Source organism: Thermobia domestica, chromosome 2, assembly GCF_964235325.1.
Source record: "Thermobia domestica chromosome 2, izTheDome1.hap1.1, whole genome shotgun sequence".
NCBI lineage: Eukaryota > Metazoa > Arthropoda > Insecta > Zygentoma > Lepismatidae > Thermobia > Thermobia domestica.
Window position 1 is genome coordinate 108,766,854 of NC_137455.1, and position 18,742 is coordinate 108,785,595.

The 18,742-nt window shown below is 32.3% G+C and overlaps 2 protein-coding genes across 3 annotated transcripts in view; one reads left to right on the forward strand and one right to left on the reverse strand.

Annotated features, from left to right (window-relative positions):
* The window catches only part of LOC145674611 (BTB/POZ domain-containing protein 6-B-like), a 125,310-nt gene that overhangs the window by 59,681 nt on the left and 46,887 nt on the right, over positions 1-18,742 (forward strand). The window lies entirely within an intron of this gene.
* LOC145679130 (uncharacterized) lies at positions 590-1,846 on the reverse strand. The gene has a single exon (XM_081749723.1). The coding sequence runs from the start codon at positions 1,844-1,846 to the stop codon at positions 590-592; it is 1,257 nt and encodes a 418-aa protein (XP_081605849.1).

Consider the following 18,742-nt stretch of genomic DNA (forward strand, 5'->3'; position numbering starts at 1 on the left):
ATATCAGTTAGTGCTTGTGCATGAAGTTGTAACCTAATCTAGGAATAAGGAACAAATCCATTATACGGCCGACATTCTACAAGTACAAGTAAAATGTCATGTCCAGGAGTCATTAAGCTAAGTTTGTTACACATAGTCTGTTCCTTCCGAAGATAAATATTGATTCTGTAAAATTAACCTAATTACTACGTTGGAGTATTATAGCGTCCAGGATGATGTGGAATATATATATATATAAATTCAGTTATGTGTAATTTTGTCTATACTGCTTCAAGTTATTCAATTTTATGTATATTGTGTCACCTACAAGAAGCTATTGTAATTCCATTAGAACATAAATTTGATTCCCTGTTACTGTGACATTTGATTTCTTTAATGCTTATTAGTTTAATTAATCACATATATAATCCACAGAAATTAAGTCGCGGTGTTCATTGTCCCGCGCGATGTGATTGTTTCCTAGTTGTTGTTACACTTAGTATCTCCACACTTACCTGAATCTTCTGTGAAGACTTTTCCACGTCAGAACGCGTGGTGGCGACCCAGGCAAATCAAGATATATATTAAAGCATAGTACAAAGCGCATTAACTAGTCTATACCATAGTTCAAAGAATGATTCAAAAAGTGGTTAAATCTGGTCAAAAAGCAGCTCACGTGGGCATAATAATCTGCTATGTATTTTTGTTTGTCTCCTTTACTTTGACATGATGCAGGAAATCCTGAAGATTCCTGCTTCATTTGGAGGAAAGAATTCACGTAGTTGCGAAACAAACTACATGAATTACGATCCTCAGAACCGAACAGTTCGAATTCCCATACTTCAATAATTTGCAGAATTTTATATCCGGCCTTTAACCCTTTATGAAGTTCTGGGGTACAATACGTGTCTGTTAAGGCACGCTCGGCGTCGCAGTGCGTGCAATCATTGATACCTTCTTCCATACACGTGCGACATAAGCCAAACATAAGTCGACCGTTACACGTATATGGAAGCACCGGGAAATAAAGATCCTTTGGAGGCAAGATGGTGCATTTTACTAGCCCATTGATACTTCCCACATCTGGAAAGTCCGGCCCCTTGTATATTTTTGGTTTACCTACGGGCATCGGTTTACGTGCCATTACCCAAGGATACAATGATGTTACATCATAATATGCAATGAACTCATCGGAAGTACATTCGTACAAAGCATTGAAACACTTGGTCCGACCACCATGAAAACCGTCCTTGGGTACAAGATGATTAACAAGATCCTTACACTGAGTTTTAATAAACTCTTGCAAACTCCTGTCATTTTTCACCATGTGATCCCAATCACATTCCCACATTTCAACGAGATTAACACCCCGTTTCTTGAGGTAATTAGCTTTTATGATGGTCTTTTCGTAGCGGTCTTGTAGGGATGTACTATCCTTAGAGGCAGAATCGAGACTGACGTGGCGCAATGCTGTAAAACAACGCTTACATCCGTGGAAAAAACATCCATGAAATTCATAAACTGTATTTGTTTTGCTATCATAACCATCGACTTTATATTTACCAATACGCCTTTCCAATCCATTCCCTGAATGTTCAATTTTATTACCTTTGGTACGTTCCAAATACCGTAACCAATACAAAGCTTTTAGACTTTGCCGGTCACGGTGATCGAACCCATAAGGCGGAATAATTGGAATGACCTCATTTGGTAAATATAAGGACCGATAAGTTAGAATTGCCAAACTTGCAATTGTAGGGGAGGAAATAAAACTTTGGATACCATTCGTTTTCTCCTCGATTAAGTTCGAAAACTTAATCACAGCCTCTGCAAGAATCTTAACGTCATTCCTACAGTATTCCATCATCTCGTATTGGAGATCATACTCCTCGCCGCTTAAAGCACGTTTTTGGTGCCAGGCGATTAATTGTCCCCGTTCTTTCGGGCTGAGACTGTCTGCATCAAAATACTCTAAAGACGGAATTTTGCCTACATAATTTTGATTTTCGAATGTGTTAAATAAATATGGGAAATATCCCTTTCGCAAATTGCCAGATAATCCTAACGCTTCTGGGAGCCGGGACAATTTGACTCCCATATACAAATATGTGTCACGGAAATACATTTTATTTCCAAGTCTCATTTCTACAATTTTTTGGCCCGTCATTATTACATCTGGTACGAGATCATGTTTTTCTATTAAGGTTCTTGCACAGAACTGCATGTCATAGTTACTTCCATTACGAGAAAGTACTATGATCTTTTTGAACATTGACCGACTTATTAGCACGTGACTAATAAATCCGTCAATATCCTGGAAATCAAACTTACGGGATCCATTTTTATCCCCACACACAAAGCATGGATCGTCCAACTTTGTGTCTTTGCATTTATGGCAAATATTAATACAATTTACGAAATTCACGCAATGTTCTCGTTCTCCCCGTTCATTCTTGGGTAATAACATCGTCTCCACGTCAAACACAATGTACAAAAAGGTATCGACGTGCTCAACTTTGGCAGCCTGAACAAAACAAATATGGTCACCATCCACATGCATGTAGCATACTTTGCAGAAATGTTCACCACATTGTGTTCAGACTTCCTGTTTCGCATATCGAACATATCACCACAATCGGGACAAACTTTTTTTAATTCACACATTGTCTTGCCACGTGCAATTACATTTTTATGATTGGCAAAACACTCATGCGAAGGAAACGGTCGTAAACAATCATTACACTCGCGTTTAATATCGTCACCAAAAGACTCATGTTATTTTTCACATGCAGGACACTTATATGCACACTTGTGATATTGTACCTTATTATATCCTTGCAGACAATAGCAACAATATGAGTTTTTGTCCAAAAGTGTAGTAATATTGGTAATCAACTCATAATGCCCTTCTGTGTACAATATTAAGATTTGTTTGTTTGCATGAATTCCCGGATATATTATATTATACTCACGAGTCATTTTGTTCTTCTCATAAATGACAATTTGATATTCGGGGGTTAGTTTGTTTTGGAATTTTTTCGCATCAGTAATAGTGCACCCATTTTGATGCTCAATGGTAACATCAGCATCATCGCACAAATCCTTGGCCTGCTTCAACAATCGCTCAGGATTGTTTTTTAACTTATATACCTGTTTGGGACGATGGTCGGCCCTAGCCTTCCCGAGGATGATAGCCTTAGGAAGACAATAGACATTTCTTTCCATAGGGATGGTACACTTTTCCAAAAGAGTTGTATATTCCTCATACTTGGCCGATCCACGGGTTCGACCCCTTCCCTTGCGTGGATTAACAATGTGGATCTTAAAATCCACCTTTTTCCCAAAAAGAAAATGTTCATTACTATTAAGCACGTTTTCAATGGTATGGAACAATATATTGGGGTTCAATTCCTTTTTAGGACGCCATGTCATGTACACCGGTTTGTTTAATTTCGACGCAGAACTTTCAATAGTAATACCAATGTACATATCATCATCGACGTCATTTAGCGTATGCTCTTGTACAAATTCAAATAATGAGCGAATATATGTTTGCGGGTCTTCGATTCCAGTAGTGCGCATACGCTCAATGGTAACTTCCTTTCCACGCAGACCAAAGTAAGGATAGTGCTTAGTTCTACTATTAACAATGCGAAAATAATCCCGTTTGCCTGCACCATACAATGTAGGTTCCAATGTAGAACATGTACTATGTTCTGGGGCAGAACTCGTACTAGCCCCTGGAAGAATACCCAATAACTCGTCGGAATCATCAGCAGTTAAGCCCGTAGTCTTCCCTGCAGACACAAATTCCCTAAATTTTTTACGCGCTAAATCCCGCATGTTATTTTGACGGAAGAAGCCCACACGATATAAATCAACAATATCCTTTGCGGACTTACAACTTGCCAAAATAACAAGTGGGTCATGCCCAAAATGTTCCAATAATGCACGTATTAAATGCACGTATTCCAACATCTGCAACATAGTTTTAATTGTGTAGGTGCCATCGTACAATCTAACAGATGCCATTGTTGAATCTAATTTAAACAAACAATTAATTAGTTATTTCACCTTATTATTATACACTAATTTATATTACTCGGATATTTTAATTTACTTTTATGTGTAAACTTTAATTGACGTAATTTCCTAAATACGATATTTACACCTTGGAGTACAAAAAACAAACTGAATTATGTTTCCACCTAAGATCAAATTTGTATATTTTTCAACCACTATTACGGCCAAGAGCTCACTTACACAGGTCCGCACAGTAGAATTGCTTCATGTAGAATGACCAATTAACAATTCTGAGCTTGTATACACGCAGATATGGACTATTTCCAAAATTTTATACGAACTTTTTGCCAATAACTGACTTATAATTTATCAAGTAATTTTCTCGAAGATAGTGTTTAATTTTATCAGCTAACGACACTTTCCGATAACTAATTGCACCCCGTACTATAAACCAGGAACGTCTTCACAATTTCAATAATTCTTCACTACTAACTGACCGCTCAATTTTGCTCGTCCTATATACACGAAAATATTGTAAATTCCACACGAAGTTTTCCGAACATTAACGAAATTTTCCGAAGATTGCCGAAAATACCAATCCTATATTAATACTGTTTATTGAAAATATAATTAAATGTTTATCAACAAATCCTGATAACTATAACTCCGTAAGTTTTTCACTTTACAGAATTGGCAAATCCACTCACAGTTTCCAAGAACACTAAATGACAAAATCCTGTAATATTTATCTAACTGTTATGCAATTGCAGCACACAACGTACAAACAGGAATGTCTTCACTACAGCAGTCCTTCTTCTATAGTGAACCGCCGCGGCTTGCTGCGCCGTATTTATACTTTCGGAAATGTAATCTCGTACCCAAACGAATTTAGTTTGTAATCTCGTACCCAGATACATTTACTTTAAAGTTTCGTACCCAATCGTGTTCAGTTTGTAATCTCGTACCCAGATAATTTAGTTTGTAATCTCGTACCCAGACGACATAAAATATTTTCTAAAGTAATAATGTTATTTTACAAACATGTATTATTTAAAGTTATGCGACATTTTCGAAGATTTCCGAACTTAACCGAATGTTTCCGAATATTTAATTTTCACGGACATTAATATTTTCATATTTGAAAAAATGAACATATCTGATATGAACATTCCAAAGAATAAAAATGATTTCAAAATAACATTGGCAATAAAAATCCAAGTAGTAATAAACAGAAACACAAATTAATAAAAATAACATAGTAAACAAAACATATCAAAGAAGAAATAATCTAGCAAAAAAAATCAATTAAGAAAAATAAAAGGTTAGAAAAAGGTTTAGAATAGTTTATGACCCAAATCATCAGAACTTTATCAAACAAACAATATAGCAGAAATTTAAAGAATATACTGAATTAATCCACATAGGTTAGGAAAACCATATTTAATTAAGCCAATTATTAAACAAACGATAGCATAGAAATAACAGATTTTAAAGATAGTTAATGCAGTTCTATTCAACAAAGAGTAGCAAAAGATAGCATTAGGATAGTTAATTATTACAAATCGAAGTTAAAGGCCAACCAACAACAACACAACAACAAAGAAATTAATAGAATAGCAATAGTATAAAAATTAGCAGAGAATAAACAAACTTGAAACCAAATAAGAAAAAGAAGAATGGTTAGAAAAAAGCACATTTACTTTAAACAAATTATTTAGCAGTTCACAACTTTTAACAAGTTTCGAAACATTTAACAACTATTTTTCACACAAATATTTATTGGATTCCAACAAAGTTGGTCAGAGTTTATTTTAGTACACTCACATATTGTTCGAACATGTTATACATGTGAACGAATAAAATAATTAGAATCATAGATTGTTCAGAGTTTCACTTCATAGGAAGCGTACGAATTAAAATTGTAAAGTATCAAAATGTATAAGTAACCAAAGTAACACATATTAAATATTTTTCTGATAATGTAGTTTTTTATAATACAATTTTTTAAAATTCTGTTTTAATGTATTTTGTAACGCATGATTTATTTATTTATTACTAAAAATATTATTCACTTGTAATGTTAGTTGTCATTAACTAAGTGTTAATAATATTTGTATCTTCTACTTCAATAGCCATTTATATTCTAACTGACAAAATGAAAAATGTCTTGTATTAGTAAAACTTTTCATATTTCTAATTTACTTGTGTCGATACTTTGAAATTGTTATACGTATTTACATTATACAAAATTAAAAATACAAGTTTAAAAACAAAGATGCAATTTTAAAATTAAAAAATGTAACTTGTAAACAAAAAGTGTAACTTTGAAAAATAAAAAATGTTTTGAAAAAAAATTTTCTGCACACGTTCATGAAAGTGTTAATTGTAATATTCAATTCTTCATAATTATGTTATTTTTCTGTAATTAATCTTATATACTCTTTATATTTGATTTTTCATTAGATTAAAATATTGTTTTTATTAATTCATTTATGTAAGTAACAAATATTTTTATTTCTATTTATTAACAAGTTTTAAAGTTTAACAAAAATGTATATGAACACTTACCGCCGCTGGAAATCCTTATCTAAATGTTCTTAGATGTCGAATAAAATATGAGAAGTGGTAAATTCACACTTGAGGATGAAACACTTGAATGCTGTAATAATAAAGAAAGACAATATTACTTTACATGAAACAGTATTAAAAAAATTAAAAATGTGTATTACTAAACTGTAGAAATTAATTTGCAAACATTTAACTGTTGCGTGCTACAAAAAAGTTTTAAGCGGTGTTAACAAGACTGCATGCTAAAAAACTTACATGTGAACTAAAAAATAAATTCAAAAAGATGTATGCAAGAAAAATTTATCAGTTGTTAACAAAAAATGTATGTTGTAAACGGAAACATGTTATAAACTTTATGTTGTGCAAAACAAATGCATGTTCTCAAAAAAAATAAGTAATGCAAAATAATTCTTTCATAAAGTAATCTGCATGTTACAAAATAATGCACGCTATGACAAATGAAATGATGCAAAATAATTCTTTCAAAGTAATCTGCATACTACACAAGCTCAGAGCAGCTACGCTGTGAACTTACAAAAAATTTCTTAAGCATAAATTATTAAGTGTTGTCAATGATACTTACTTTACTTCTTTGAAGTTTGATACTTTGGAATTCTGAATTCCACTGCAACTTTTACTCCAATTAACTGCCTCCAATTAGATGCCCTGAAACAATGAAACATTACTAAGTAACACTTGTAATTTATTTTCCTAATCATTTTTAATTGGTTCTTATTAATTTAACCTTTCGTAATAAATTACTCGAACACTTCATGTGAACTTACAAAAAAAATCTTATCTTTTACCGATCACTTGGTACACAAGCTCAGAGCAGCTATGCTGCGAAACTTACAAAAAAAATTCTTATTTTTTATTGGTTCGTATCTTATTTTTATATTCTCCTTTCTTATTTTTTATTGGATCGTATGCTAAAGCATACTCCTAAGAATACTTGCAGTGTGAACTTAGAAAAATTTCTTATCTTTTTTATTGGTTCGTATGCCAGAGCATACTCGTAAGAGCAGCTATACTGCAAAACTGTAAAATATTCATTCTCTCCTAATAAATTAGTTGGAACAACTTATTTTACTATTTCGTATTGTTTTCAATAATATTCTTGCAGCAACATAATTGGTCTATTTAAGTACAAAGGAATAAAAAACATACCTTTGGTAGCAGAAAATATCTTGCTCCTCTGGTACTTCTCGATACTTTTTAGTACTACACCAGTAATAATGGTATTGCCAGAAAAGGGTAACTTAAAATATAACATAACATGTGTTAGAACATATGTTGTAGTATTAAACCTTATACCTAACTATATATCTATATTTACATTAGAGATATATCTATATCTATATCTATAACTATATTTATATCTAACTATATCTATCTATCTATATCTATAACTATATCTATGTATATCTATCTATAACTATATATCTATATTTACATTAGAGATATATCTATATCTACAACTATATCTATATCTATAACTATATCTATCTATATCTATAACTATATATATATATATCTATATCTATCTATAACTATATTTATATCTAACTATATCTATCTATAATTATATCTATAACTATATATATATATCTATATCTATCTATAACTATATTTATATCTAACTATATCTATCTATAATTATATCTATAACTATATATATATATCTATATCTATCTATAACTATATTTATATCTAACTATATCTATCTATAATTATATCTATAACTATATATATATCTATATCTATCTATAACTATATTTATAACTAACTATATCTATCTATATCTATAACTATATCTATGTATATCTATCTATAACTATATATCTATATTTACAATACCGATATATCTATAACTATATCTATCTATCGATATATATTTATATTAGAGATATATCTATATCTATATCTATCTTATATGTTAGTATACTATATGGTATGCCTAATATAAGATAGAAGAACATGATATTGAGTATATCTAAAGATATATATTTCTGAAATATGTATAAATCATTTGGTTCTGTTAGAATTAAAATTTCAAATATCAGTACTAAGACACTAGGAAGAGGTGGCAGGAAAAGGTATACAGGTGATGTCAATGGAGTTTTGATAAGTTACGAGAAACCTAAAGGAAACATTTATGAAAAACGTCTACGAAACAGAGTACAAAAAAAAACAATACAAAGAAAAAACAAAGGCAAGCATAAGAAGAAAACATGCATAAAGACAAAACAACAAATTTGGATTATACACAAACAGAAAGCTTCTGCTATATACAGAAAGATAAAAGACATATAATAGCTAATGTCAAATAGTTTAGGTTAGGTTAAAGAAGATATAATAGAATAACAGACCATCATCTTGAAAAAATACAAGTAGTAGTACTAATAATAGTAAATAGCAGTAGAAGCCAAGCAAAAAAAATACTAAACACAATAGAATAGTACTCAAGCAAGTTAAGAAATATATAATGCTAGCACAATAAGGAACCCGTACACCACTCTTAAAATCATCTACAAAGAGGAGCACAATTGGAAATTCTAAGAGACATCTAATAATAGAATTGGTAACAGACATATAATAGCAAACAGGGAAACAGAAAACTTTCAAATAGCTTAAGCTTAGTTCAGGATAGGAACATAAACTTGAGCATGCATTAGTTAAAAGCATCATACTGGTTTAGCATTAAGAACTAGCGAACTAATTAGTTAGCAAGTAAAAGCAGGACATGAGCTTAAGTTTAGAGTTTAGGAAACATTTAAAGCTTAGTTGTTGTTCTGTATGACTGCAAAGCACTGTCACTTACTCTGAGGGAAGAACATAAACTAAAAAAGTATTTGATAACAAGATCCTAAGACGAATATTCAGTCCTCGGAAATGGGGAATGGCGGAACTACATAATTTATACGGTTTTACCCAACATTATGATCGTCAATTCAAGTCTAGGCGAGCAAATCATGTAGCTAAAATGAAAAAACGCTTTCAAACTCTTGACTGGAAGACCAGTCGGCAAAACAACCATTAGGAAGACCTAGGCGCAGCTGGAAGGAAAATATTAAGATGGATCTCCCAGAGATTAGAATACAAAGTAAAAATTGATGCAAGAATAGAAGTCAGTGGAGAGCTTCTGTAAACCTCTGGGTCCCATAAAGTTAGTTAGTTAAAGCTTAGTTGCGGACAAAATCTTAAAAGTTTAAAATAATTCAAAACAAATTATTCAGATCATGACCGTATTGGCGTTTATTAAGTATTATAAGTCATTGGCAATTGACGACTGAGGCAAAGCACAAATACAATAAATTAAATTTAGTTCAGTACAATAACAGCAGGAATAAAAGTAGCGGCAGCAAAGTAAAAGAGGAAATCATGTAGTACAACAACAGAAAGAAAATATTTAGCGATTCATACCATAAAACAAAGGACAGATATATTACATAACAAGTAGAGGTGGCTGGGCAGAATCAAGAATATGTTAGCTAAAACGTAGTTGGAAAATCCAAAGAAAAGCAAATCAGGACGTAATTTATGTAAAATTGGAAGCCCATCAAAATTAGGGTAGCACACAATAAGTTGGAATAGCTTAGGTTACATAAAAAGGAGTCAAACTCAAGCAAGAGAAGATACTAATCTGTAAGAGATGGGTTGTTAAAGGAATTTTACTTAGTTTTTTATCTACTTCATCATATTATTCTATAAAAAAGAGATAGACATACATGAGAAAAAGAGAAATATTCAATAGAGATAAACCAACAAAAGAAACGGGGAATTTAGAAGCCGATCAAGGAAAGAGTAAAATAGAAATAGGTACAAATAGTACAAAAAGGTGAAATAGAAAAATCTAATAGCATTCCACATAGAACAAATAGGTAAAAATAGTTAGAGAAAAACACAAAGAAAAGAAACTTTGATTAGAAAAAAAGGGGATACAGGCAAAGAAAGAAAAAAAGAGGCATACATGGAAAAGTTTACATGGTAGTAGAAGAAAGAAGGTTAGATTACAAGCGGAACAAAGAAATAACCACAAAGCAACAAGTAGTAATCGATATTCGATAGTTAACATGCAACCAATAGGAGTAGTAGTAGCGGTAGTAGTAGTAGTAATAGTAGTGGTAGTAGTAGCGGAAGTAGCGATAATAGTTGTAGTAGCAGTAGTAGTACTAATAGAGTATTAGTAGCAGTAGTAATTGTGGCAGTGGTAATACTACTAGTAGTAGTAGTAGTAGTGGTAGAATACTAATAGCAGTAGTGGCTAACAGTGGTAATACTAGTCTGTAATAGTAGTAAAGGTTGTAGTAGTAGTAGCGGTAGCGGTAGTACTAATAGTAGTAGTAGTAAGAGTAATACTAATAATAGTAGTACTGATAAAAATCTGGTAGTACTAGTAGTAGGGGTAGTAGTGGTAGTACTAGTAGCAGTGGTAGTGCTGGTAGAATACTAATAGCAGTAGTGATGGTAATACTAGTAGTAGTAGTAGTAGCAATGATAGTACTGATAGAATACTAGTGGCACTAGTGGCGGTGACAGTGGTAATACTAGTAGTCGGTAGTAGTAGTAGCGATAGCAGTAGTACTAATAGTAGTAGTAGTAGTAGTAATAGTAGTAGTGGGAGTAGCAATAGTAGTACTAGTAGTAGGGGGTAGTAGTAGCAATAATAGTACGGGTAAAATACTAATGGCACTAGTGGCGGCAACAGTTGTAATACTAGTAGTCGGTAGTAGCGATAGTAGTAGTAGTAGTAGTAGTGGTAGTGGGAGTAGCAATAGCTGTAGTAATAATAGGAGTTCATGTAGTTTCAACGATCATGTGTTTTTACATATATAAAGTATCTGTACTTCAAACTTAGTTACTTAAGAACCCAAGGTAAATACATATGTAGCGGACTCAACTAATACAGATTTACTTTTAATTAGATACTTTCTGTTACATATACATTAAGTTTCCATATACGTAGACTCTCATTGGGTAAGCATTTATCTAATGTAGGGTTCCAGGGTAAGCATTCTACTTTGAACTAAATTAGAGACTATTTATAAGAAAAAGGGATGCCTAAATTTAATCATTATTATTGTTAGCATGAAAATGAGTCTTTACAATGTATCAGCTATATTTTCTAACAATATCAATAACTTGGTCCTATCTGCAAATATAAGTTGAACAAATAATGAACCGGTTTTTTTCTTAGTTTCGCATGTGTCAGTGTCTTGAACAATAGTATTCACATTGAATTGAAACAAGTGTTTCTGCTTCTATTATTCATATTGACTACTCCTCATACTTTCACGAATATTAACAGCGTACAGTTCTTTCGCCTCTGATTATATTGAAATCTTCTAATTAAATGCGTATCCTACTTATAGTTAAAATTGCGTCCATTTAACTCGAATGTATGCCATACTCAATAGTAAAATTGTTGGGGGCAGTGCTATGAATTCTTGGTTCAACAAATCCTGTAGCGTTCTCATGACAAAAACAAGTGTTTTGTATAAATTGTAGTAAACAATCAGCGTAATCGTGGGTTTCCTGCCACTTTTTTATATACTATTTCAACAGCTTTCTTTGTAAAGCAAATCAATATAAAAATCATTTCTCATAAGGGACCGCAATGGTTCAGTGAGCCGGTGGGTGTAGCCGAGCGGTCTGAGGCGTTAGGCTGATAATTGTGAGGTAAAGCCAATTGGGGGTTCGAGTCCCTCTGTAGTAGCAAGGGTGGAATTTTAACTGTCCTCGATGTTTCTGTGTTCGTGTCCCTGTCGTGCCTAGTAGTTTGAAAAGTGGTTAAAGTAGGAAATAAGTCAGGAAGTTTAAAAGTGGTAGAGCATTTGGGGTCCCGTGGGGTCCCGGGTTCAAACCCTGCTCCCTCCAAGTAAACTTTGTAGTGGACAGCATCGTGTAAATGGGTTTTTTCTCGGTGTTTTCCCGTTTCCTCCCACTTTCTTCATTCCACCTTTTTCATTCATTACTCATCATTACCGTCTCCTTTAGCCTAACCGGCATAACCGTGGGACTTAAAGATTTCATTTCATTTTTCATTTTCTCATAATCACCATAAACTGAAAGATACTGATCCTCTAACAAGTACATACAAAATTTCCTCTGCCCCAATCTTAGTGTCCGGTCTTAGTGTCCATGTCCGGTCATAACAATTTTAAATCTTATATAAATTGTGGTGGGACCCCACCCCGCCTTTGGCTTACATTTGAAAGAAAATTGGTGAGTATTTTTCGAAAGTCATAATTGTGGGACGCTAAACTAAAATATGTCATCTCAGTATAATAATAAATTTCAAAGAATAAGTTGAGATATGGTAGTATCCCTGGTTGTATGCAATCCAGCGGTACATAAGTGCTTATCTAGTCTACATAACATTTCAGGCACTTTTCTATTAAATATGTTTGGTATCGTTCCCTATATAGTTAAACCCGGTGTACGCTAAGCATTTTAAATGTCAAAATATACAAGTTTCGGCATGTCCTCAAATAAGTCATTATCCAAGGTAGCCTAGAAATCTAAAATTCTCAATTCCAATTCTATACGTATTTCTAAGTATTGTCCTGAACATCCCACTAATCAACCTTACAAGTATTGAGGAGTGCTATAACATTTCTCGCCGGCATCAAATATTTTAAGGAAGCTAAAGACTCTATTTGTTAATTAAAAAATTTCATTTAAAATTTTTTTGTCCATCTAAACATTTTCTCATTTGTATTATCAAACGGAAATAAATATAAAACAAATCGGGTACGGTAATATTCAAATATTACTGTAAACAAGGCTGCTAAAAAAACACAATTTATGTATACTGTTCAACTTATTTTACATAAATACGGAACTAATAGCTAATTTGATGATTCTGATATAAAATTATGTTTCCAATAATAATATTGAAACTCAATCGAGTACAGATCAAATTTAGTTTCAGGAAATACTAGTTTCAATAAAGTCAAATAGTACGCTACAAACAAAATTCAAGAGTACTATAACTCGATGTATCTGAAATTGTGTCTACGGACCCTGTAATCATCATTATTTCTTAATAAAATGTAATCTACAAACTAAAATACAATGTAATTAATCTAAATACCAAATCAGTACAACTACTCCTTTATATAGTCTTAGTATTAATCAATTTGTCCTCATACCAAAATATTTCCTATATTTCTTTAATTGTGGGGAAATCAGTGATAGAGTGCTTACTTCAAAGGCAAGTTAGGGCATTATAACAATGTCCATAGATTTTTTCGATGTTCTATCTATTTTAATGGATCAAAATAACCACCATTTCCTTCATAACTTAGCAACTATAATTGCAAAAGTCGGAATTATTCCTCAAATCATTATAAGTGTTAGTTTTTCCTCAAGTGACTTAAAACATTATAATGCAGTAAACAAAGTGAGAGAATTCTTTAAATTTGTTCTCCAAAACTTTAAAAAAAAACGTGTGTGCCGTCCGTTTTTAAAATTACTAACAGTCTTTAGAATCTCAAACCAAACAAAGCGGCGCTACTAATTCAATAATATATGCCTCATATAATTACACCGTTGGAGGTTCATGTCTCAAATAGTCATAACTTTTAAACTTATGTTTCGCCACCCATTAAAAAAGTAATAACTTAGTTCATACACTCTATCCAATGTCGTTAAGTGTCAATATTAACTGTATTACGCTATTACATCAGTTATGAATCTATTCGCTTTGCTTCACTCTATGACATCCAATAAATTAAAAACTGTTATTTCGCTCTACGCGATTTCTACTTTCATTTAAGCTGCTCCCCATAAATTTAATTTTATATGCGTCCAAAAAAAATAACATCTATAAAGTATTAAAGTTTTCTCGGAGTATCATATACGGCTTTAACACGGTGGAGATCCCCCATGTTACTTCCTATGGTTCAGGAATATAATAATAAAATATAGGTCCGTGTCTCCTATAGCCTAGCTGTTAAAAGTAATAATAAAGCTTGTTTCTTACTAATCAATTAACATACACGTCCTAGTTGTGGGAAACCCACCAATGGGGAAGCAACGCTAAGCTATACTTCATATAGCCACAGTTCTAAATGAACTCTATGTATTATCTTGGACTTTAAACGTAATTTTACTCAATAACCGTAAAATTGAAAAAGTACATTTTCGATGAGTTATAATCCAAAAGATCTAAGTGGGAAAATAAAATTCAATTACAAAGCTAATATAAGAAATAACATTACGGTCAATAAGCGTAGACTCCTCTCATTATGTGGTGTAAAGCATCTAGATGTTAATGGAAATTATTCTACAATTACATCTCATGACTTGTCCCTAGCTGGACATTCTTTATTTTTACTGCTATCAACTCGCTGGATACTCACAAAATTTTATAATTCAAACCCTTTAAACTTAATTATTCTGTCACGCACCAATTCCTGTAACATTGGCAATGCCCCCATTTCATATAAAGTCAATACTTTATACTATCGGTATGTAAAATCAACAATAAAAAGCTTAGTATTCGATGACTATAAGGAAACATCCTAAATGTAATTCACTAGACTTGACATCATAATTTAATGGTCATATTACAAAATAAGGAAAACAAACGTAATGATGATAAAGGCACTGAAAAACAACCAAATAAGATAATATTCTTGCAATTAATCCTTTTTTCGCAAAACGAAGGAATCTCTCTTTATATATAATCTCAAATTGATTCCTAGTTAGAAAACCTTAAACACCAACGTGATAAATACGCATTTCACACTAGTAAACTCCAATAAATCACTTCAACAAATAATGTTTCCTACAACTTTGATTCAATTCTGTACTGCACAATAATAAAATAGAAAAATCTCCAAAACGGAAAACAAGTTTGAAATTAAGCTCAAAATGTGCAAAATTCCAGCTCAATAATAATAATAATAATAATAATAATAATAATAATAATAATAATAATAATAATAATAATAATAATAATAATAATAATAGAGCTTCTTTACTGCTAAACTTTTTAGCGTATGTGCCTTCGGCAATTAATTCTTTTATTCCTACAAAGTAATATTCAGCTTTGCTTTCCATTGTTTATTAGTTTGTTCGTTTCATTTAAAAAAAAATCGGTGCTAAACAGGTCTATAAACTCAAACTTAAGTACAATCAACATAGTGAAACAAATCTCTTTTAATAAAACAAAGTTTAAAACGAAATATCAATTTCATGAATCAATCAATCTTTGCAATATTTAATTCTATATTTTCTATGTATAAAATTAGCTAAAGTTTTCTTACCTTAATTCTGCATAAGCGCTGAAACAATCTTCAATGTCAATACACCTATCTGCAGAAATCAAACACCAAACTAGTACACCAATAAATTCTAATACGACCACACAATAAATCTTCTCTATACCAAGCGCAGTACTCGTCGTATAATAAAACGGCTATGGTCGGTCATGTATTTATAAAGCCACCTCAATTCCGTCAAAGCATAAGTTCATTTACCTGCCCTCCCTTCTCCTATCTATGATTAGTTACAAATATCTTTCAGCTTTCTACCGGTATGCTTATTTAAAAAAAAATAGATAAAATCTGATTTCCTCATGCGTTTTCATCAGATATAATAAATGAGGGGTCAGTCTCCTACCATGTCCTAGTTTTGGGTTAAGCAAACAGTTAACCAATTTATTTATTTTATTTCTAGCCAGCATGTTATTCCAAAATAAGATTGCACTTAAAAGAGAAAATTGTGGAAACCGTTTACTGATTACATGGCAATAACCTCTGTAAATAACGACGCCAGTATACATAGCACTTTCTTTCCTTAACTAGCATTCCATCAAAGTAACCTTTAGTGGCCATTCCTTTCAAATCGTCTATTGCTACACAATTAGAGGCGTCTTACAGACATAAATATCTTCACATAAGTAAATCTTAAAATATCTAAAGAGTCGCCATAAAGTGGTTCTTTAGATAATATCAGTCATTGTCCCATCACTGCAGATAATATCATCTATAGGAGAAAGTCCCATAGAGGTTCAGAAAATAGCACTAGAAATCAAAGCATGTATTTATTTCAACATTTGTGGCTATTAATCAGATATTGTCTACATTTATAATTCGTCAACAGCCCTCATTTCAAAAATATTTTATAGTTCTTGTGTACATCAAAATAGACACAAGCATCAAAAATAATATTTCAACAAGCTGTATTTCAATTAGAGGTAAATGACATTTTAAAAATAAATATGTTCCACATGCTTTCAAGGCTGAGTTCCAATTTTCCAATAACAACGAATATCCCGCTTCAATCACACCAAAACCTATTGCTAAGGGTTCATTCCAAACAGGTCATATATCTTCTCTCATTCTCCGACTCATTGTAGTACAAATATCTGCCACATGATGTCGCCAGCTCCTTATACGCAAAGAGAATTTATCTTTGAAAGTATTAACACACAAAGAAAGATGCATAGCTGGTTTGTCTTTAATTTTCTTTCACCAACGTATCGTAAACCGTTGTTACCGCTGTACCGTAAAAAATATCAAATATTTTTATACTGTAATTTCCAGTATTTATAATTCCACGTACTTAAATAGATCAACTATTTGTTCCTAAATAATTATAATATATGAAAATGTTATTGTAACAATAAATAATTCTAAGTTGTTCGGAAAAATCAAGTTCATTCTACAAATAATTAAAAATTAAAAAAAAAAACTCCGGAATCATAAGACCACGATCTGTGCGGTTCATGTGTCATCGGAGTGCTACGTCAAAAACATCAGTGGTGATATCAAAGGTAACTTGTCTTCCTACTTAAGTTAAAATATTGTATAAATATACAAAATGTGCCAAAATACCATTAGCGTCCACGGCTGTCGGGCGGGCGGCAAATATACAAAGCGGGCGGGGCTGAAACTCGCGACAATAATGGCGCCAGCGAAAAACTAACGTTCAATACAACGCGGCAGTCGGTAATATACAAAGTGAACGGGCGGGGAAAGTATAAAGGGAAGTCAAAACATAACCAGACAGTACGGGCGCCAACGGAACCATCTTACACGCGTCATAAGGTAAATAAAAAAAACAAACAGTGCTTCAGAGCACTGTTAAAAAATGAACAGGGCTTTCTGCGGACTGATAAAAAATGAACAGGGCTTTTGTGGGCTGATAAAAAAATGAATAGGGATTTCTAATGCCTAATAAAAAATGAGCAGGGCTTTCTGTGGACTAATAAAAAATGAATAGGGGTTTCTGTGGACTAATAAAAAATGAACAGGGAAAATAAAAAATGAATTGTGTTTGTTTAATGAAAAATCAGGTGAATTATGGGTAAAATTACGTCATTATCGGTCCACAAACAGGTAAAAAAGTCCCTCTAACCATATAAAAACTATCGTAAGCCCGTATATACCTGTATACCTATCCTAAGGATTAAAAAGGGGAAGGCGAAGATTGGAAACTATTCTACTGCACATATTGGAGATGCATTTTAGTGGATTTCGTCGGAAACGTCCCAGCACTGAACACTTGGCGTATTTAGCTGTACTGGCGTATATACCTGCAGTTACCTTATACTAAATTTAAATAAAAGAAAAGAAAAGTTTATGTAAGTACTAGATCTAGAAGTGGAGAGGAAGACTACTTCAATAACTGATCTAGGAGAATCGGTTGAGATACCGTTTTATAACAGTTATAGTCTCGATTTATGGAAAGAGACGTTTTAAACTTGAATCAATGCGTGTGCATGTGTCTTATCTACGTGTATAGCCCGAAAATCAATTGATTTTTATTGAAATTTAATGTCCCTTTAATATTTGAGAATATATTAGACAGACCAACTGCTTAAAATGTAATCTGAACAAATACTGCGATACTTATTAGTAGTGAGCACAGAAACAGGTTTTCCGTTCAACCAGTTTTTAAAAACTTTCAAAAACCGTTTTTTTTTCAAATTAGATTCGGTTTTTCATCAAAAACTGGTCCAGTTTTCTGTAAAACTGGTTTCGGTTTTCTATCAAAAACCGGTTCATTTTCTATCAAAATAACTTTTTTTGGGAAAACCGAACTTGTTTTGAAGAAAATCGAAATGTCGATTTTTCGTTGTTTTTTTTCTTTTTTAAAAAATCAGTTTCTGCTTCTCCTCCCTTTCTGTTTGTATAAACACCAGTTTTGTCCATCCCTA

Bases quoted from the DNA above. Each gene is read 5' to 3' on its own strand.
- LOC145679130 (XM_081749723.1), bottom strand. From the start codon at position 1,846: ATGATGGAATACTGTAGGAATGACGTTAAGATTCTTGCAGAGGCTGTG.